Source organism: Hypomesus nipponensis, chromosome 6 (assembly GCF_054491055.1).
Source record: "Hypomesus nipponensis isolate SF chromosome 6, ASM5449105v1, whole genome shotgun sequence".
NCBI lineage: Eukaryota > Metazoa > Chordata > Actinopteri > Osmeriformes > Osmeridae > Hypomesus > Hypomesus nipponensis.
Window position 1 is genome coordinate 9,445,988 of NC_140366.1, and position 22,293 is coordinate 9,468,280.

The 22,293-nt window shown below is 44.2% G+C and overlaps 2 protein-coding genes across 2 annotated transcripts; one reads left to right on the forward strand and one right to left on the reverse strand.

The window, feature by feature from the left end:
• The first annotated feature begins 494 nt into the window (after window positions 1–494).
• LOC146286942 (testis development-related protein) lies at window positions 495–10,712 on the forward strand. Its single transcript, XM_084699898.1, has 4 exons — window positions 495–868; window positions 4,743–4,799; window positions 8,023–8,138; window positions 8,987–10,712. The coding sequence occupies exons 1-4, from the start codon at window positions 782–784 to the stop codon at window positions 9,417–9,419; spliced, it is 693 nt and encodes a 230-aa protein (XP_084556024.1). The 5' UTR covers window positions 495–781; the 3' UTR covers window positions 9,420–10,712.
• Window positions 10,713–11,103: 391 nt separating this feature from the next.
• On the reverse strand, window positions 11,104–22,081 carry fbxo25 (F-box protein 25). The gene is made up of 10 exons (XM_084699897.1): window positions 21,987–22,081; window positions 21,460–21,648; window positions 16,231–16,334; window positions 15,975–16,024; window positions 15,602–15,694; window positions 15,316–15,409; window positions 14,415–14,599; window positions 13,996–14,178; window positions 13,471–13,614; window positions 11,104–11,973 (listed from the first exon to the last, which is right to left on the reverse strand). Exons 2-10 carry the CDS (start codon window positions 21,585–21,587, stop codon window positions 11,884–11,886), a joined length of 1,071 nt encoding a protein of 356 aa, XP_084556023.1. The 5' UTR covers window positions 21,588–21,648; window positions 21,987–22,081; the 3' UTR covers window positions 11,104–11,883.
• Window positions 22,082–22,293: the final 212 nt, after the last annotated feature.

Genomic DNA, 22,293 nt, shown 5'->3' on the forward strand with positions numbered 1-22,293 from the left:
CTTAGTGACCGTGACTGTGACGACCTGCACTGCCGACACCAGAGCAGCTCAAGGACTGCATACCCCAGGTGCACAATTATCACTTCAGGGAGCTGGTGAAGATTATCTCGTGGGGAGTGATAGGCATTTGCATGAGGTGCCATGCAAAGTTGGAAAGAGCATGATGTGATCCACGGAGTCTGGAAAAAACGTTTGCTCCTACCTCCTACCTCTTCACATGCAGTAGGCTAAATCCTCAATAGGGAATCAATGATTTAAAGGCTTAGTCCAGACAGCCAAATCCCAAAACACAATGTCTTTGAATTGCAGTTTAACATAATTTGACTGTATGAAGTTCAACATCTCCCTCCAAGTCAAGTCTGCGTCCTCCTTTGACTTCAAAGATGAAAAAACTAAAACCATCTGAAATACCCATGGCAACCATAAAACGGGAGTCTTTTAAGAACATGAGAGGGGGGTATGGGCGGAGCGACAGTTAAAGATCCAGGTGGTCGAGACTCAGTGCGTACATTAAATACACAAAGTCGTCTGTGAGTGGGTGAGTGCAATATTGAGCCGGCCGTAGGGCAGATTAATGTCATTTTTATTTAAAGGTTCCTTAATTTACTGCAATAAACTAAAATCCGTAGCCCTGGATCGCTGGTCTCTTGAGAGAGCGGCAAAACATTTTCGCTTGATAGGAAACTCAGATTCAAGTAAGTTTTCAGTCAAACTCCGCCGTTTTATTACACTGTGAAGACGATCCCATTTTCTTAAGCGTCTGACGAACAGACACTTAAAGATGTTCAAGAAAAGTAAAAGCAAAGTGTTGGTGGATTCTGCGTCGGAGGAGGACGACATGTCTTGGCATCACCAACATACTTACAAGGTAAGCAAGTCCGACTGGAAGGAACCAAGTACAGAACATCATTAGAAAGCTGAAAAGACACAATGTGTCTTTGCTTCCTTACCATCGATCATACATTATTAAGAAAAATACTTCATTAGTCTTTTATTTTTGCTAATAGCAGAAGTTTTATACTATTATTTTATAACTGAATGTCCATCAATGACATGTCTCGCGATGAGCCAATACAAGGGTCATATGCGCACTGATGTTGTCACCTGGATGATTGATCGGGCACAAGGAGAAGGGTCAAAATCAGATACCACCAATGCATTTGGCCTTCTGGTTGTGCACAAATTCGTGGTCAATTCCTAAATCAAAAACTTTGTTCAATAAAAATACAGTTGTGTTGAAGGCAAAAATATTTTCTCAAAATAGTCAGCCATCATGGAAAGAGCTTGCATGGTCAGGTCTGCTTTGTAGCTCTGGTGGAACAGCATGTCATGGAAAACAATGGGGAATGAGATAAGTAGATTATCACTCAGTAGAGGGGCAATTTCACATCAGTTTCTCAAAAAATGCCCCTCCCCCGCTCAACGGCTCCTCTCCCAGGTGGGAGCAGTGTGTGTGGGTGTCCTCTCTCCTGTGCCCCCATGTCAGCCCAGGCGCACTGCTGACTCAGGGAGTCAGAGACAGGGAGAAGCACAGATAAGCAAACACACACACTAGTGCACTTCTGAGAATTCACATTTGCATTTGACATTTATTCATTTATCAGATTATTTTATCCAAAGCAAGGTACAGTTAGTGCACATACGAAGGGCAGTAGAAAGTCAAAGATCAGAAGTATTTCAGTGGTCAGAGTCAAGCAACAGTATGTTTCTACTATCAGCTTCGCAAAGTAACCACATCTTGGGTAACAGGCACGGTGAACAAAAATGATTCTACATGTTACTACAATACAATAATACTACAGTGCAACAATAATATCTCAATTGCCTAAGAATATAGCAAACATTAACATCTTGAGAATGTGAAGTCAGTTTCAATGCCTTGAGAAGGAAACCTGTACTTTTGTCAACCTCAACATGATAGGGCAATGTGTTTGAGCTTTGGGGCATGTATGTTCTTTTAATATAGCTTTGACTTAGGCTCTTTCATACATGCCCCCACCCTCTGTTCCACTCTGTCAGGCTCCCACTGGCACCAGTCTGGCTGTAATGGGTGGTCCTGGTCTCAGGCCTGGGAACAAGTGTCAGTGACTGTTACCCATAAGAACTGGCCTTGAGCCAGCTGTGTGTTTTTAGGACATGGCAATCGGTCAGTCACAGGGTGCTAAGAGTTGATCCCAGAACAGGTCTACTGTACTGAAGCTCTCCTGGATCCTGGGAAAGTCATCAGGGAGGTCTCCCCATGTCGCCAAGGCAATGGAGTGCAGTCAGGGTCAGAGGTTTGATCATAAAGTCCAGTGAAACGCTGCAAAATGAATGAATACCCTTAAATCAGTGTATCCTCTACAGAGATCAAGACCCTTACCAGCTACAAGGTCTGGACAGTTGTAAGCAGAAAAAAACACTTTTTCAAAAAATAGGTCTTTCAGGTCTCTGGGCAAGTTATTTTTGGATGAGGGCCCAGTTGCAGGTCTGCTTCACCCAGAGAGAGAGAGAGAGAGAGAGAGAGAGAGAGAGAGAGAGAGAGAGAGAGAGAGGGAGAGAGGGAGAGAGAGAGAGAGAGAGAGAGAGGGAGAGAGGGAGAGAGAGAGAGGGAGAGAGGGAGAGAGAGAGAGAGAGAGAGAGAGAGGGAGAGAGGGAGAGAGAGAGAGAGAGAGAGAGAGAGAGAGAGAGAGGAGAGAGGGAGAGAGGGAGCGAGAGAGAGAGGGAGATAGGGAGAGAGAGAGAGAGAGAGAGAGAGAGGGAGAGGGAGAGAGAAAGAGTGTTGTGAGATACATGTAGTGTATAAGACATGCATGTGCTCAGAGGATATGCCATAGGGTAATCTATTTGCAATGGGGAGCCAAGAGCCAAGATGAACATTCCCATATTAATTCTTAAAAGTCTCATTTGAAAAAAATGGAGACGGAGTGAATCAGAGGGGAAAATAATTAGAGAAAAAGAGAGAGTGTGTGGGGGGTAGAGCGGGAGAAGAAAAGATTGAAAGGTAATATCTTTCCTTTCTCCATAGTGCTCTAGGGTTAGAAGGCCCATGCTGCAGCTTGCCTTTACACCCCCAGTCTCCTCCTCCTCCGCCTCCTCCTCCTACCCTCTCGCCCAGCCTGTTGACTGTTTTGGCTTTTCAGGGAAGTTCAACAAAGTAAGACACAGGGACAGGTCTGTATTTGTGTCTTTTAGGGAACTTGAAACACTACTGTAAAAGCCTAGTGCTACTCCATATGCGGGCCAGATTAACAGGGTTTTGATCCAAATAAAGACCTCAAAGAAGCTTCTCTCCTGCTCATGTCGTTGTGAAAGATAGATTAAAAAGGAGGGGAGGATGAATGCAAGATAAGCTGGAGGCGAAAGCTAAAGATTTCACTGCAGATCAAACATTGCCATTGCCCTGTAGGTCCCAATTATAGAAATATTATAATCGTGCCATGACACACAGAAACAAAAAAAGTGTATCCTGCATTTTTCTAATGAATGGGATTTGCTTGAAACATAAATGTCTTCATTTTTCATAGGTGATAGCTGTTTACAATTCTTGTTGATTGTTTGAACTGCTGGTGTTGAAATGGACTTTGTGTCTGTCTGCCAGGTGATCTGGATTTTATCAGACAATCTCCAGCCAAAATTGAAAACCTCAAACAACAGAGAGAATATTAGAGGGGAAGGGAGAGAGAGAGAGTGAAAGAGAGACAAGCCTTGAGGAGTGCAAAGTGGAACTGGTTTAACTCATGATTGTTGGAGCATGTGCTCTCTTTGGTCACAAACACACCAATGCACACTCACACGTACACGTACACACACACGTACACACACACATACACACGTACACACACACACACACACTTCTAGTTGTCCCTGTTGTAAGCTCATTTCTATACTCTTCTAAACAGTAGTCATTAGATGGGGCCAGTTGTGACTGTGTGCCTTTGATCTGCTCAGAGGCTGTGACCCAGGCAGCTTTGCCTGGTCATGTCCAACACCCTCCTCACCAACACTCTCTCCTTCTCTCACCCCACCCCAACCCCCTCTCAACCCACCACTGGGTCAAAATCACTGGATGCATGTATTTAAATAATGGTCAGTTGTACAGAATGAAACTTTTTGCAGTTGACTGGAATCCGTTCAACAGTGTGATTGATCTATGAGGCCAAACATTTGTCTACAGATCAAGAGGTCGCAGGTTCAAGTCCCCCCATGTCACTCAAGTGTCTGTTAAATGAATATATTCAGAAATAGCTGGTCTTTCTATTGGTGGAAAATCTTAAGTGGTGATGAGCAAGTTCTCTGTCCCAGCTGAAGAGATGACCTTTTTCCCCTCCCATGTACTCTCCTTTGTCGGACTCCTCCCTGAGGTGCTCCCTCTGTTCTTAGTGTGAAGGGGGGCCCTTTGTCCCTCCCTCCCCTGCTGGTTTCCTTCCATTCGTCTATCTCTTCCTCCACTCCTCCTTAGCTAATGCTATGTGTTTATGTTACTGTTCCAGAAATACTTTTGCTTTACAGGAAGGACTGCAAACACTCCTGCTATGTGTGTGTGTGTGTGTTGGGGGGGGGGGGGTGCATGTGTTTGCTTGTTTGCATCGAGGTCAGAACTCCCTGAATGCCACACGTACAGATACAATCTCCTACTGTGTGTTTGTGTGTAACCCTACACAGTATTAGTGAGTTTATTGATGTGTGGGTGTGTGCGTGCATGCGTGCGTGCATTCATGCATTCATCTTTGTTACTTACCCTGCTCTCTGTACTTTTTCAGGATAAGGACCCAGAGGGGGAGGAAGAGGAGGAAGTGACAGTGAGCCCTGTATCAAAGGTAAACACCACTAACACCTAGTGTGTTAAAACAGCACCAACTGTTCAGACATTACACCCTCCCCATTCCTGACACCCCCTCCATGACTCACTGCTCCTGATTGCCTCAGACCCCTCCTTGGTTTTCAGCTGAATCTCTGCACTCTTCCCTCGTGTCGGTCAGATCTCACCGAGAACTGTACCACCTCCACTGACTTCGCCAGACGCTATCTCACACAGAAACACACAGGCACACACACCATCTGATCTACTACCACTCTTTTATCAAACTACACACACGGGCACAGCCCCCTCCTTTGAGGCTAACCAGGGCCACAGACAGACATGTTGACTCGGAGTGTTAATCTGTATACAGCTCTGCTGGGCCACTTCACCATGTACCTCTTATCTACACCCACTGGCTGCTCTGTTTTTCTCCTCGGACTGTGTTTGTTGTGACATCACTGTGTGTGTGTGTGTGTGTGTGTTTTCTAATTACTCCCATAGGACCATTCTGTGTTTTATAACCTGTTTGCTATCACACGGTTGACAGGCATGTCCTTTGTTGTACTTGTCAATAGCAGTGTGTTGTGTGTGTGTGTGTGTTTGTATGCATCCACACCTGTTGATCTGTGGTGTGTTTCCGAAACACATCATGTTTGTGTGAGTGTGCGCACCGTGGTGAAGTACATTAGTCCACAGGATGTGCAATGTCATAACCTGTTTGTGAGTCAGGATGGGGGAGGCAGGGTGGGGTTGGGGGGGGGGGGGGTGCAGACATTCTTTCGAGGAGTCAGGGTTTGGAGGGGAACAATCGTTGTGACACAAAACATGGTGGTAATAATAATAATGGCAACCGCCCTCACTGTGAAGCCACAGACGTAGCAGCGTACATTGAGTCCACTGGGTATGATGGGGCATGCTGGGTAATGTAGTTTTAGTTTTTGGGACACTCTTAATGGCCTGTATCATCTTTCGTCTGTAAAGGTTCATTGTTACCTTAGATCGAAAACAATCTACCCATACAATTAAACAGGCAAATGTCCGGCCTGTTTAATTAGGAATAGTTTATTACGTATATACAGTATACCAATATTCTATAGTTACAGTGTATATGTGTGTTGAAGTGGAAGAATATGTCATACGTTTTTTATACATTTCTCAACGTTTGAAATGATGTAAATACTTTTGTAAGTCTTGAAGTGAAGAATAATATTTTAAGTCTCCAAATTGAAGAATGGTTCTAGGTGTCGTGAAGGGCTGGATCCTAAGATTTAGATCCAAACAGACACACTGGAACTCAGAGTCTTATGCCAAAGTTTATTTAGACACAAAAGTATCTAAACAAGTGTGTGTGTTCCCGGGAGCAGACCGGAATTTTTCTCCGGACATTCCTCTTATATATCAAAACCTTATCAGGTCTGTAATTCTGCTATTGGTACAATACAGTTTGTCACACATGCATTATGCATTTCTCACACTATAGGTCTCTCACCCTAGGGGCTTCAGATTACAGTTACATAGAAAACTCTCCTATTTTTTTGGCTTGCTCTGGCCTTCAAGACCACCTGCACTAGATTCCTGGGCGTAGGGTCGTAAATCTGTCCCATGATATGATGACAGTGCATACATAAAAGAGGTATTATGATTCATAGCTACAGACAATGACTTCCGTCCAGTGTGCAGGACAGAGGAAACCCACAGTATTCCTGCTCACATTTGACTGTGCCCGCCAGAGTGAGCCCGCTGTTGAACGCCAACAGTCCTTATGCCCAAGGAGACCACGGGCAACAGAATCATACAATGTGCTTTTAATCCTGCGTTAGACGTCAGCGACGCGGAGGTATGGATGGAAGAATTCTCCCTTATAAGACCTCCATTGTTCTGGCTGGCATGAGTGGTAAGGCTTGCCTACTCACACAGAGAGCTTAGTGAGGAGAGTGCTCCACTGGCTGGCCTGAGAGATTATACACTGAGGCCTAATTCTGGAGCAGAATGCTGAGTAGCTTACTGTATAGTATAGTACTGTACTGTACACACAAAGCCGGGAAATACTGTGAGCAGTGTCGGGGTTCAGAATACATGTCTCTGCGGTCCCCCCTGTAGAGTTGGTGTGAGGGTGAAAGGATGACGAGAGTAGATAGGGTGGAGTCACCATCCTTCTGTTCTTTATGAACCCCATCCCTCAACTTAATTGGAACCGTACACTGTGAAGTATGTTAATGACCCATTCCTCAAACCCTGTGTAAAGAAAGCTTCACCAAGTGTGTGTGTGTGTGTGTGTGCAGAGAGCACCGGCTCTAGAGAATGAATGTGTGTGTGTGTTTGTGTGTGTGTGAGAGAGTATTTGTTGAAGTTGGGCCTGTCTCCACTTCACAGCAAAGTACAGGACAATCCAAATCCTTCAAACTGAAAACATGTGAAGTTGCGAGTCTGTGAAGCTCCCATGGTCCTTTGTGTTCCGATGTGCTGTTTTGATTGGCTCCCTCAGTGTAAACTAGATGTGTGTTTGTGTTGTAACATCCCGTGCTTCAGAACAACAAAAACTAAACTGGGCCAACAGAGAACTCAGAGAGAATGTGTGTGTGTGTGTGTGAGAGAGAGAGAGAGAGAGAGAGAGAGAGAGAGAGAGAGAGAGAGAGAGAGAGAGAGAAAGAGAGAGAGAGAGAGAGAGAGAGAGAGAGAGAGAGAGAGGCTAATAGGAGTGACCCATGACCTTGATGGTTGACATTGGGTACAAATCCGCAAAACAAAAAGACAGCATGTCAGCTATCAGCTGAAGAGCTGAGTATCAGTGCTGAGGTCTGGGAGGACTGCATTCCTGTGTGTCAGTAGAGTCTGAAGATCTGGAGGACGGTAGATTGTATTCTACTTTACTGGAATGCACTGCCCAGTGGGGGAACAGCACTGCACCTCTCCCCCTCTCTCTCTCCCTCTCTCTTTGAGTCTGTGTCTCTCTCTCTCTCTTTAATTTCCTGGCTGGTGTCTGGCTGCCATGGTCTGTTGTAGTTGCTCACAGACAAATATGTGATGTCATACGTAAGCAATTCATTTGTAAATACTGTGACACAGGGGACAGATAACAAAGATTGATTTCTTCATATTAAAATACCAGATGGTTAAGACAGTTGCGGTCACAGCAACTTCGGTCACTGACCCGGTGACAGAAGCAGGTTGTGATCTGATGACACAGCTCAAGAGATTTTCCATAATCTTTTATTTTTCTCTCTGTTTGGGAACACCAGGAGGTCAAAGTGAAGAAGGTCAAGTCCAAGAAAGAGAGGAAGGATAAGAAGATGTTTTCCTCGAAAGATGATGAACACTTCCTGATTACGGGAGTTAAACTGGCAGATAGGCGAGGGTAAGCTGAAATCTTATCACACACGTGTCTGTCTATCTGTCTCCCTGCCCATCTGCCTGTCGGTTTGTCAGCCTTCAGATTAGGAAGTGTATCCTATCCTTTTCCCCCTTTGAGAAGGTGAACACACTAAGCGCTTTTAGCAGGGTGCCTCTCTCACTCTTTCTAATCTGGAACACAGACTCTTTCAGCCAGCCAGACAGCCTGCCAGACACCCAGACTGAGAGACAAGACTGCAGATTACAGGTGACATGCAGATTTCTAGACTGACAAGCAGGGGTACTTACACTGGACGTATTTGGTCCCAGATCCTGTCAAGCTCAGTGGGGCTCAGTTTGCTCCATGATGCATTCGTGTCCTATAGGATAGGACATAGGATTGGGCAACATGTCTGTTTTCACCAGCGAATCCAGCATGTGCACGGCCCCTATTCATGTTGAGCGGGGCTGCGTTCAGGAACTTACGGCTGCTAATAGACAGCACTGCGTTCAGTAGCGCACGTCAGCATCCTGGACACTCAGGGAAGTGGAACGTATGGAAGAGGTGGAAGGGTAAATCATCAGAAACATACGATGCCATTGGGGAGGCCTGTACAATAGCCGTCTCCATAGGGAACTCACCACTCCCAAACACTTAATGACCCCCAGACACCCCACACCCTAAACCTTATACCTTAACATTCCACCCTCCGGTGCTAATATCCTGAACAGTGACATCCTGTGGTAAAATGGTCAGTGTCTGATTTGTTCTATATGTGCAAACTAATGGCGGCCGTGGAGAAGAATGGCAAAGGTGCTCATAAATTCAACTTCTTTGTTCCTTTCTTCTTTGTTTGTGTACAACCGATCAAGGTCCCACAAGAAAGTCAAAGAGGAGGAAAAGGAGAAGAATAAGCCAATCACAGAGAAGAGCCACTGCTTCTGGGACAGCGTTACCATGACGATGAGGCAGATTACGCCCACCAAGAAGCTGGACAAGATCGAGGGCTGGGAGCCTCCTCAACTGGGAGACATGGCGGAGACGCTGACCGATGACACTACGGAGGCCCAGAGCGAGACCAGGGACTCGCCTGTCTCCCTACCCCAGGCCCTGAGTTGTCCGCTTGGGCTGCCCTCCTGGACAGGCCTGGGCCTAGAGGAGGACTCTTCTCGCTATGCTAACTTGTCAGACTCTAAAGATTCCACAGCTGTCAAGTGGACAGCTCTCGCCAAAGGCAAGCTAGCGGGGATCAGGAGGCGGAGCCGAGGGAGTGTGTCAGAGAGCTCGTGGGAGGGGTTTAAATAAGAGGAACGCCACTGTTACCTGAGACCCCTGTGCCTACGTCAATTCAGCTCCTGTCAAAAGGAAGAAGAGAAACAAGTTGTCTGTCTATGGGCTTCCAAACAACTGTCCTGGTTGTTCTACTGACACTGAGAGGGCTCCAGAGCACATTCACCTTTTACTGGCTTGGCTACCCAATCAACAGCCAGCTTTCCCTAAAATGGTCCTTAAATTGGCATGGGTGTACTGGACTGCAACCACAACCCCAAAATATTGTTGCTTAGAAGGATTGATGTTTTTATTTGGCAGAAAGGTTGAGCCAAGAAATACCTGGTAATTTGTCTGTAGGGGTAGACTGTGTGTGACTGTGTCTGTGTCAGTGTCGAAAGAGTTGCTGCTTTGGAAACAGAGAGAAAATCAAGGAACACAATACTGAGCCTTATACTACCCTCCAATCTAAACTGTGCTACTCTCTGGCCTTAAGACTTTTTATAGGATATTATAAGTCAAGAGAATAATTTCTAGAGATATGTTGTATATCCTTAGTTTATGTACGTACATTTTGAAAATGCATTCTTTGCTTTGTCACTGTAAAGCATATCTAAAAGTTGTTCTTTCTACTGTTCTTCTTCCTCAAGTGTTTGGACAAGGAATGTGTTTGGGGCCTCAGCTTTTAATAAGCATAGCTAATGGGCTTACAGAGCTGTGAGCATGATCATGCTGAACTTTAATACAAGCCTTGCGCTGGCTTAACCATAAAAGCACATTGCCTTTGTGTGTGTAGGTGTGTGTGTGTGTGTGTGTGCGCGCGTGCGTGCATGTTTCCCATCCCTGTAACTTCTTAAGTTATAAATGTTGACTACAGAGGACACTTCTTGGTTTATGGTTCCCATGGTTTCCAATGATTTCTCCCATACTCGTGATGAAGCCTTTCTGCTCTATGAAATCTGCTGTTGGTCTATACTGTAATGTGTGTGTGTGTATGAGTGTATAATGATGTTTGAAAAATGTGCGTAAGCACATTAATCTGATTAATTGTTTCATAATTGTTTTCTGATTGCTAGAGGCAACCAACCATGGTTTAAGGCCAACCAACCATGTAGGTGGTTGGACTTGGACAGTTGGACCAAACCTTAATAAGAATTCATGGCTTCAGCCTGTTCACTTTCCTGTCCTTTTTGCAAAGCTACTGAGTCCCTTCTTCTACAGCCAAGTTTGTGCACGGATACGACGAGACTGCCAAGGTTGGCTGTATCCTGTATTTACAAAAAGGCAGGGTCATATTTCTCTCCAAGAATAAAAAAGCTACTGTGGACAGACTGGCTCTGGTTATTTCAACACTGTGTCCCCTCCTAAGTTTACTTGCTCATATTTAGTAGGCTTTATCTCTTAGGCTAGTTTACACTTATTGTGTCTGTTTTCGCAGAACCTGTGTTGATATATATATGGAGCTTGCTTATGTAACATCTTGACAGTTTGACACGATATGAACTTTTGATGGAGGCCACTGCCGCAGACATCTGTTGAGAATGTTTAGAAGCCTTTAACAGACATGAAATGCAAACTTTAAAGAAACACAAAAATGTACAAAGCCCATATGAATAAGCTTGTTGCCAAGACACTATAGATGAAAATGAATTTAGGATTTTATCTGCCTGATCTTTTAACAGTCAGATGACTCCTATACACAGAAACCACAGGATGGAAGGGCTTTTTAGAAATATTTAATAAATGACATAATCAGATACCATCCCAGAACAGTCATGACAGTACCAACAAGCCTTCTTAAACAATTACAGATTGGTTATTGGAATGGTAAAGGATTATTAAAAATGTTCAAAAGGAAGGATACAAAATGCTTCTTTTTTTTCTTCATAAATAACTAATGTTTTGTACATTTTAACTCACAAAAGTTGTTGTAAAAAGTCATAGTTGTTCAGCAAATGCACTTTTTCTTTTTAGTGTCAATGCCTTGAACGTACGGACTGCATGGCAGAAGTACACAGAGGACACACGTAAACAGACTTACACTTGACATGCTTTCAGTTACTGAGGAGAGACTAACAACAGAAACAAACACAAAGCGGTACAGCTGACATCAAGCCAGCCTCAACAAAACAGCTAATCACCAAAGGAAACGACCACACGTATCTTCCCAGGTGTTTGGTGGCCTGAAGCAGTTCTCTTTAAAAAGGTCCATCAAAGCCTCAGACACCTCTTACCCTGTCAAAAACATCCCACAAATGTTTTCCTATAATTCTCTTCGTATTCCGCTTTGTCCAAAATGTGAGCAAAAAAAGGGTCAACAAATGGAACTTCTCCTCTTGGAGCCCTTAGATTTTGAGGGGGGAGGGGGGGTAAAGGACACGAAAAGCTGGTACACACTGCACATGAAGCACAAGAGTGGAGGAGAGCAGGAGAGGAGTGGAGCACTGGAGAAAGACATGAGGAAACTGGCCTTTTCTTCTGGACAAGTTCATAAAGAAGTTCAGAACTTGAAGAGGTCTATGAAGTGCTGGGGGGAGACGGGCATGAGGCAGTTGTCTGGGTCGTTGGCTGTGCAGGGGTGGCCAGAGTCCTGCAGGAAACAGGGGGAGGCTCATTATAACCGAGGCATTATGAACAAAAAATGTAATGGTTGATGTCAGGTCATGTTAGACAACACATCTCTGTGTGCAGCATCATACATAGAGACTGAGGGGAAATGAACGTTGATGGTGGATGAGACCTTAACAACTGACAACTCATTCTGTCTTGAAGTGACTGACTGTGATTGAGTTTGTGAGTTCCACAAAGGGTGGCTCCACTCAGCTTAGCGCCCGGCCAAGTAAACAGCTGCCTGACTCACAGTGTATCCCTGGGTGACTAACATGCAGAAGAAGAAAAATAAAGAGACACGACCAAAAAGGCTAAACTGAGGAGACGATGGTGACAGTCCAAAACAACAAAAACACACAAACAGGTAGTTGGATAGCCACGGAGGCATGATGGGAAGAATACCTTGAAGACCAACGCCAGGTGGCGATCCTTTGGGAATCGAGAAGAAAAGAGCGAGGAAGGAGGGAAGGATGGGGAGGGTTGCAAAGAGGTCAAGGGTTAGTAACTAGCCTAATGCAAAGCCCTGGCATGAAGTGGGGTCCCTCTATAGTATGATGGTGAGGAAGGACGGGGGGGGGTGGACACATAGAAGAGATACCCCCGTTAGAGAAGTAGAGCTCGGTTTACCGAAATCTCTCCTGATACTTGGCCAATCGAACTTTCAAAAGACTGTCTCAAATGATTCATCTTGTACCCAACACATTTACATATAGGTTGATTTATACAGAGAGAAAAAAAGCTGACATTGTTGAACACAATCAACAAAGCAAATTTAGGTGACCTTTGAACCCTGTGTGAATACAAAGGCTCGGGTCAGAGATTATATCCTCCTTGGGCGTTTGCTTGGGCATCTCAAATGAGCATAAGTAGGGCCCAGTAAACCCTAACCTGCGTCATTCATAAACTTGCTTACCCCCATGGAGAATAATTTGTGCCTTGTTTTCGAAAAACGGAGCAAAGAATCACGGGCCTTGAGTGCGTAGCTAAATAAAGACGCCTTACTGTAAGCGGTAGGGGGGTTGGAAGGTTGAAGGGAAGTTATTTAGTATCGAATGAAGAATGAGGGGTGAGGAATAGCACATAAACGTAGGTAAAGGAAGTGTGGCCCTTTCCCACCCTGTTCCTGCCCTCTAAGGAGCTGCTATCAGTGTGAGAGCATGCTTGTCTCAACACAGTCTCTTTGACCGTATCAGCTTGGAGTATCTGTAACAACTGATTAACAAACAATCATGTTTGGGCTATACACTCACTAAATCACAGCCTGTTCCAATACAATAATAACTCAAATCCAAAAGGTCAAACAGACTCCCAAGGCCTCTCGAAAGAAATACTCCCCTTTTTTTATAAACGTTGGCCTTCAATGAATCTATCCGCCAAAACCTTACTGAAGAAACTGAATTTCTTCATTTCAGAGTGCGTCACTTGCGAGGTGTCAGGCCCCTGCTATGTGGAGAGGAAACCCCACACATCTTCCTACCTTCCAGAACAGGATGCTACAATGTCGGCAGAAGTGCAGCGTGTCTCCGTACTGCTCTCTCTTGGGGTGATACTTCTGCAGGGTGAAGTACATCAGCTTCCAGTCCAAATGGCCTCGCTCTGACAGGATCACATGACCACAGACCTACACACACACACGCACAAAATAGATTTAAATGCATATCCTACGATTGGAAGGACAGCAAAAACGTATCCAGTAGAACTCTATCTATATCCTTCTATAAACTCCAGTACTGCCTCCCCACTTTTATCTTTACTTGTTAAACTGGATGGTTAAGTGATAGCAGTGTTCTACTAGGACTCTTCTTTGTAACTCGATGGGCCAATGCTGCCCTCTAGTGGTCACTGCACTGCCTCACATGTTCTGCATCTACTCTAGGTTCACTTGTTGCGGTGGTGTGGTTATTCTAACTATACATACATCATGCATCTGTGAGGATTTTATTTGTGTTTGGAACTGATATGGTGAGCATTTTAACAAGAACAAATGCTCCTAGCCCTTCACCTGTTTCTCTGTGAAGTGAAACTGGCAGAGTTTTTTCCAAAGGTGCCAGTCCTCACTGAGCATGTGCAGTGTGGGCGTGGCCTGTCCCAGGTTGATGATGTCACAGGCATCAGAGAACTTGTACAGGATGTTACTCTGCATGTGCAGGGGTAGGTCACTGAGCGTCATCCTATTGGACAGTTGCTGAAAAGAGAACAAAATAATTGAATAAGACACAACTCGTTTCTTAACCATGTTGACAACCTTAAGGTTGTGGATGGCTGCAGCTCTCTGGAACACAGATCACCTGACGGTGGAGCAGGCCACATGACTGAACCCCCTCACCATGCCAAAGGTCTCTTCTACACAAGCCCAAAGCAGCACAAACGCATCAATCACACCCGCACTTATCCAACGCCCTACCTCCCCCCCAATCCTACCCTGGGTATCTGCAGGTTGTTCAGCTGCTGCTGCCAGTTGAGGATGGTCTCCAGCCTGCACACCCAGATGTTGATGTTGCCCACCAAGACTGACTTGCCCATGCCCCTAGTCAGGATACACAGTGTGGAGCTCAGGTCCTGGAGGAGCTCCTTGATAAGGCGCGGGTTCTGCTGGTCTTCCAACACTACAAGAACAAGACAGACTGACGTCAGACCAACGTCCAAACCCTGACATTCGTTCTGATTCATACGATGCAGTTTGTCATGCAGGGAGCCGAACACAGCTGGTAAGATTTGTTTCCGTCCCGTTTGGGAACACTGTATTTACAGGGCATGAACGCAGCCAAAGCTTACTAGCTCTTAAAACACAGCCGCTAACTCGTTCACATTTCTCCTCTTCAACAGTGTTGTTGGTTGAACTTCCTCCAAGATCTGGAAATTCCCTTCTGATCTGCCCAGTAACCCTAACCCAGTAATGACAGAGCATGTTGGTCCTGTGGTTCTGTGTCTCAGCATTCGCTCCAATATAGGAGTGGGACTGGGCCCTGGCGCCCCGGCTAAATGGGACCGGGAAACCTGGCATTAGTAATTTAGTTCCCCCGAGGACTGTATTTAAGCCACAGGGGAGGGAGGGGGAAGTGTTGTTCGGTGTAATGTGAGGCTGTATTTCACCTCCCCTAGTGAACAAGCCAGAGAAGTATGGTGTACAGCTAGTATCTGCAGAATAGGGAAAGGGACCACACAGCACTGCCCCAAAGATCACTGAGCGCACTGAGAAAACAGATCCACGTGAGAAGACACTATTCCTCTTGTTGTTGATCTCTCCCTACTCTCCATCTCTTTCAGTGTAGCACTCCCCACCCCCTCCTTCCCTCTATCTATCGCGCTCTCTCTTCCTCACCTTTCCGTACAATCTTCTCCAGCACGTTGAAGTAGTTCTTCTGGGCCGCTCCACTCAGAGATGGCAGTTGAGAACGAGCTATTAACTGAAGGAGCTGGGGGAAGGAGAAAGGAGGGGGGGAGAAGGAGAAAGTGACGGTAAAAGAGAAGAGGAGAAGAGAGAAATAGAGAGCGAGCGAGATAGAGAGCGAGAGAGAGGAGGAAGTGAAAGAGCAGGTGACAGATGAGAACACAGCTCAGGGAAGTGCACACAAACCCAGTAGAAGTGATGATGGTCAGCCTCTTACTTTGGCCACATAGTTGAATCTACGGATGTCCTGGATGGCACTGGAGAAGTCTAGGCGGTTGAAAGCCTCCCCTAATGTGCAGTATCCGTGCCGCTGACAGATTGGAAAACACACATTACCAAAATACATCAAGCTACCGTAGGATGTTTCTACCCATTAAAACTAAAAATCCCATGATGTGTTGCTATGCCTAATTTGGCTCCAAAATGACTACTTTGTAAATAAACACACATTGACACTATCCTTACTCTAAATACACGATGAGGTTCACGTCTCGAACCAACATTCTGCAGTGAAAGTACATAATTTGTCATCATATTCATCAGTTAACAACTTGAAACTTTCCATCCTCTCCTCTTCCTGTGCTTCTTACCTCTCTTGTGCTCTCCTTCTGCACATAGATCCACTTCTCCTTGTAAACAACTAGAAGAGAAGAAAGCAGAGCAGGGCAGAGGAGAGATAGAAAGTCACACAGACAGGATTGATTTGGTGATTTATCAAAAGAGTTTCTTAGGAACCGCTGGCACACTTCTCCTCTAGCTTGGCTAGCCACTCTGCTTTTACAGTTGGCCACACTCCGACCGGCATAGATGTTTACTGGAAGGTGCTGGTGGTAGAGAGGTACTTACATTGAGATTTGGTGTTGTTGTTGTAGAAGTTCTTTTTCCTCTTTTTGGCTGCTACCTCACACATGTCTCCCACAAACAGGTTCTCTTTGTTGTCATCACAGAGCCTGTTTCATAAAGACACGAACAAGAATGAGTCATTTCTATTGTTTCACACGAGTAGAAGTGTGCCATTGTGTGATAATTACAGACCTGGTAAATAACACTAACTGTCTGTGTGCGCGTGTGTGTGTGTCTCAAACTCAGTGCTCTCCATTTTTTCTTCATAGCTGCTCTAAAGAATCTACCACAGTCGAGGGCTTGGAGGCCAGGGCGAGCTGGCATTAGTGTGTTTATGTAACCCAGGGAGACTGGGCACTGCAGATGGCACTGGTAGGCATGACCGGATGACTGGCCTGATTAGGACATTAAGACTGGCATGGCTTAAGGCATTAACACTGGCATGGCTGACCTCCATGGTCCATTTCTCAGAATGACGGAGGTTAACAAAACCATCCACTTTAACCATCCATAAATACATATTAGAACTTACCACATAAATATTGGCAAGACCTGCAAAACCGATGCCTTGATGTGCTCACATGATTCAGATTTCCTCTCTGAATGTTTCCTACCCACAGGGGACGTGCGAGGCTTAATAAGTTTCACATCTTTCAAAAATCATCCAACAACTGGGTTCTCACTCTATCACTAAGGCCTTGTATTACTCTAGTTTTTTTTACAGAACAAATATTTTAGTTGCCATCCAAAGTCTTCGTTATAATCCACCCGTTTCAGTTTTTGGCCCTGTGTACACAGTTATTAAGCAGAGGGCTGCTTTGCAGAACTCTCAATGTGGTAGAGATTGAAACCAAGAACTTTATTGCAAACTATATGTTGGCATGAATGCCACATGCTGGTTCAACCACTAGTTCCCAGATGCCAGCACAAACAACACATTAGCACCAATGACGACCACTGGACTTGAAAGTTAACAATAGACAATAACCAGTCAGACATCCAACTCTCCCCATAAGAGGGGGGTCACATGTCAGGAGCAGAAGAGAGGCTTAGCCTGGTGGGTCTCCAGTGATTGGCTGACTCCTCAAAGTGCCCCTCTGCTGCTCTGTTCTCCAGGCAGTAGTAATCTATGTGGTGGTGAGGATCAGCTGACTGACCCACAGGCAACCTATCTGACTCTGACATCTTGCCTGCTTAAAAATTCTGGACGTGCAGCTCTGCTTCAGGGAGAGAAACATGATTGATCAGTTGGTGTGTTTTCAAAAGTGCATGAGCTCCTTTGTATACTGTCAATCTAATCATTCATAATAATGGCCAAAATGTAGATGCGGTATATCTTATGAAAGACAACAAAAGAGGAGGATGAAGAGTAAGCTAGTAGGAGGACAAAATCTAGACAATGAAGACTTTGATTTATCTAGGCCTGATTCTTCTTCCAAATAAGGTCAGACAGTGAAATCATGAAGGGAGCACCAGCCAGATTTGAGACTGATGGTGATTCAGTAACGTTCCACAGAAAACAGATCCTAAGGATTTCTATCCGTCAGAGAGTGCGGTACATGACCCAGCTATGAAACATGTCGTGGCTCACACCTGCTGGAAGTTTGGAATCTCTCAGACAGCAAGAAAATCAATCAAATGTTATCCTGGTTGAACATTACTCACATATCCAACCTAAAACTAATGCTCAGTCAATACATCAATAGAAGGATAAGAAGGCAGAATGAATGGCGAAATGAAATGATTTAATATCAATTATTTAACTTTATAAAAAACAACAGTTTGTAGGAGAAACACCGTGTTGTACAGTGTGGTGTTGTGTGTCCGTGCTATTGAGAAAGAGGTCCTGGGATTAGGATGGGATCCAAATGTCGAGTCTTAAAAGGGAGATGGGAGGACCAGGGTAATCCACGCCCTGGAATTCTCATGCTTTATCCAATCAGTGCACAGACTGATTGGATAAACATGCATGTGTGGCAGTGGAATGTTGTTCCCTTAGATTAGGCACCAAATTGCACACAAGGACCAAATCAAATCAGGTCCGGTCAAAAGATTCAGACTGTGCTTTACATTAGCTATGCAGTTTTAATTAAATAAAAAGCACAAGTCTTTACATTTGAAATACACTTGTAAACGTTTCGTATATTTTGGATGGGGTCTATTGTGGGGTATCTGTGTTACTGTGCCCTTATGTTGTTCTGTCTTGTCTGCCCCTCTGTTAGAGAGGTTCCTGAGAGCTGTGGCTGCAACAGGGGCTAACATGCTGTACTGTGTCTCTTCCAACAGGACAAATCAATCTGAACAGGCAAACCGCCAGTTGTGGCAGTGTCTTCAATAAATCCCACAACGCAGCACACAGAACCTCAGTTTTGAGCAAGTATGAGAGCAGATATAATGCTAATAATACTGAGCCTCATCTGATATATATATATATATATATATAATGCTATATTATCTGAATAGATGTGTTCAGCTACCAGCCGTAACTTACTGTATTAATTCTACACGATGTCACTGGGCTTTTGGAAGACAGCCATTTTGAGGGAACAAGGTTGTTGTGAAATGCAGTGTCATTGTTTGTTTTTCTGTGTGGACACCCATGTGGTGATGATGACCAATCATGATCACACCCATTCACACACGCACACAGTATCTATACGTATTTATAGATGTTCAGAGTTCTTTTGAAGTGTGTCTGGACGGACAGAGGAGTCACATTAACCCTGGCCAACAAAGGCAGAGCAGGATGGGAACCCCCTTTGACCTGCCTTCGGGACCATTAGCCACACATACAGGTCACGCATGTTTCCTGCAGATTACAAACATTGCTCTCCCACTGACAAAGACTCCAGTTTGCCCACAGGGAAAAGCTTAACATAGACTAGACAAAGAATGCAAAAATAACATATTTTCCAAAACATCTGAGTGTGAATACCCTTTCAGGGGGGAAAAATGACTTGGCCTAAAATTTTACTGAACACGCTTCAGAGCACAATGATTAAGACAAGAGAGAGGGTTAGAAACACAAAGAATATTAAACCAAAATAGGCGGGTAAATGTTAAGTTAAAACATATGCCAAAGCAGATGTGAGAATAGGATAGATTGCTTCGAGGAATAGAAGATCAGGGAAGATGTAGTGAAGGGCATAAACATCTAACTTAGGAGGTAGTCATCATTCTTCTGGGGGAAGAGTGTGTTCCATAAGGTTGCACTTACATCAGTTAATCACCCAAACAGAAAGACTACAGCAGTAGTACTAGCAACCTTTAACCCTTTGGAATGACAGACTGAGGCAGAGGAACAACAACAACAGCCCTAAGGGTTCCCTTCTCTGAGTAACCTTCAGCACAGTCTTATGTACCCAAGAGTTTGTCTTTTGTGTTTGCTTTTGACTCAAACTGCCATGATACCACCAGAGTGATGACAGGCAGCGATTATGGGATGCAATTTCCATCCTGTAAATATTTGCGGCTTTTTCTATGGTAATGATATCCTGTGGATTGGAAACACTTAACACAACCCTCAGTTCTCCTGTTCTTATCCATGTGGCCCTCTTTAGAGTATATTAATAGAGTCTCGCTCTTATCTCAAAACAGCCTGAAGCACTTCCTGGTGATAATGTTTCACATGCCCGCTGGCTTGAACACTTCCTCCTTGGGTAAAGAACACAGTTTCTGTGGTCTCAGTAGCTATGACTTGACTTTAGCTGCTATACTGATATTATCAGCATGGTTCATCAGATCAAACAGTGCATTCATATGGGTACTTTTGTCATCTTACAGGCAGTAGCCATTTTGAACCTGGGGAAATACTTTTGTAATATTGTGTTACTCTGTTTGATCTAGGCTATTCAATTCTATCCAGTTCGTTTGGATAAAATTGGTATGGAATTTTGGTCTGCGACCAATGAAAAAGCCCTTTGGAAATCGAAAACCAATAGAGAGATTCCTGAGCCATTTGAAAATTAGAATTGGTCTGGCTATGCCAAGCTAGCATAAGGTATGCACCATCAGTGACCCTTGAAAGATTTTCCACCAGTAAAGCAGGAACAGCTGGTGTGTTCAGCGCAGAAGTTCTGTTAAAGGGGCAGTTAAAGTGAGGGGCCTTAAGCATCAAGTGGATGCACCCCCATCAGGCAGGGATGATAGGCTCATGGTTCCTTCTTCAAGCCTTGAGCAACACCTGACTGGAGGTTTCCAGCTAAGCAACTATGAAAGAGAATTAGACTGGCTCGGTCTGAAATCTGTAACTGAAGCTTTGTAAGAATATTATCACATGGGCATTCAATAGTCTGGGAGACTGACTTAATGAATTGAAAATAAACAAGAGAAAAGCAATTACTTATATTGCCAAAATAATCCACAAGGGAAATGAAAAAGCAGACAATTTCCTCTTACGGCTAGATGTTACTAAATGCAGAAACTGAAGTCTTGTATTAGTTTAATTATTCCAGATTTTGATTGGCATAATACCCTGCAAAGTGACTGCAGTGCATTTGTCCTCCAGCCTAAAACTTCAAAGTCTATCTAGTTCAAAGGAGTCCCTGCAGTGAAGAGATCAAATGGAGACCAAGCTAGCCTTTAAACATATACATAAATTACTAATAAAACTAATTAAAGGGACTGTTCATAAGTATCTTGCAGTGTTTCATGTTATTGTAATTCATGTCCCCAGATATATAAAAAAGAACAGTAGACTTTAAGAAACATGGACTGGAGGAAGAGGAGTGTGAAGGCTAATCTACTTGGTACTGCCTCAGCAGTCATGCCACCACGGAACCAGAACACTCAGTGCTCACCATTGACACTTTGTCTTGAGTCAGAAAACATCACCATTTCAGCTGAACAATATTCTTCTTATGAATGGCTTGACAACATGTCCAAATGTCCTTTACATTTGCTAGGCAGTGCATACATATACACAAACACATGTTCACAGACATGCATAAGCATTGCCTTACTCAAAAATGGACATATTTACACACATACTCTTCCGTATCAATGGAAACCAACAGATAATGTTAAACCACAGTATGTGAACAGTTTACTTGGCTGATTCAGACAGGAACTCTGGAGGGGTTAGTACACACGGCAAAATGAAATAGAGCCTGCAAAGGCATCAACATAATGACCCTGGGCCAGCAATGTATTAAAATAGAAAAATACAATATTGATGCAGTGCAAGTACATGTCACTGAGTAGGAGGCAAAGGTAAATGGGACAAATACTTACTCTTCCAAATCGATGTCGTTGTTGTTTTCTCCCAAGTTGTGTCCAAAGAACTCAATCCTCTTCCAACCGTCCTCGGTCTTGATCCAGCTCCACCCTGGCGACCTCCAGTCCTGACCCAAGAAAGGCATCCTTCACCCGGGTTAACAACGACACGTCACTGTCACTCAGTCCTCCTGGTTGTCTGTGTACCTGTATGAATTGTCATTGTAAAGATCTGTCATTATGATTCCAGATAATATGCTGGATAATATTATTGCTCTTCCATGTACAAAAGCATCGCACGCATTGACAACGAGTTGTTAAAAGAATTAAATACTTATTACTACATTTTAGACTTGGTTATAAACAAAAAGACTACTTGGAATGAATTGAGTGATGGCTGCGATGATTGAGAAAAGAAGAGAAATTCAGTGAAGAAAGACCAGACATGCTGAGAATTATCAAGAGAGAAACAAGAATAACGTGCATAAAATATCGCTTCACATAACTGTAAACGATATTTCTATAAAACAAACAATGTCACAAACCTTAGGAGACTGAATCCTTTGTTGTAAAGAGGACTAGCTGTTCCTCTAGAAATATTGACGGAAGTAAACACAGTATGTGGAGTGGAATGTGTAACGCCCTCTGGTGTGATTTGATTGGACGTTTTAGATGTATTTATCCTGTTGCTACCCAATATCCTTTTTTCTATTGGTTATCATTGCTGTCGGTCATCATTATTTCTGATCGGCTGTGTTTTGCTTAGACATTTTCCTACACGTGATTGAGCTTCGCACATGTTTGAGTGTTTTGATTTGGACATGGGGGAAGGGATGAGACAAGTTGTCAAGC

Excerpts from the sequence above, each read along its gene's own strand:
- LOC146286942 (XM_084699898.1), top strand. The coding sequence starts at position 782 with ATGTTCAAGAAAAGTAAAAGCAAAGTGTTGGTGGATTCTGCGTCGGAG. Across the intron at positions 869-4,742 it reads ATCACCAACATACTTACAAG|GATAAGGACCCAGAGGGGGA; the intron begins GTAAGCAAGTCC and ends GTACTTTTTCAG. Across the intron at positions 8,139-8,986 it reads AAACTGGCAGATAGGCGAGG|GTCCCACAAGAAAGTCAAAG; the intron begins GTAAGCTGAAAT and ends CAACCGATCAAG.
- fbxo25 (XM_084699897.1), bottom strand. The coding sequence starts at position 21,587 with ATGCCTTTCTTGGGTCAGGACTGGAGGTCGCCAGGGTGGAGCTGGATC. Across the intron at positions 15,410-15,601 it reads GATTCAACTATGTGGCCAAA|CTCCTTCAGTTAATAGCTCG; the intron begins GTAAGAGGCTGA and ends TCCTTCCCCCAG. Across the intron at positions 14,179-14,414 it reads ACAACCTGCAGATACCCAGG|CAACTGTCCAATAGGATGAC; the intron begins GTAGGATTGGGG and ends TTCTCTTTTCAG.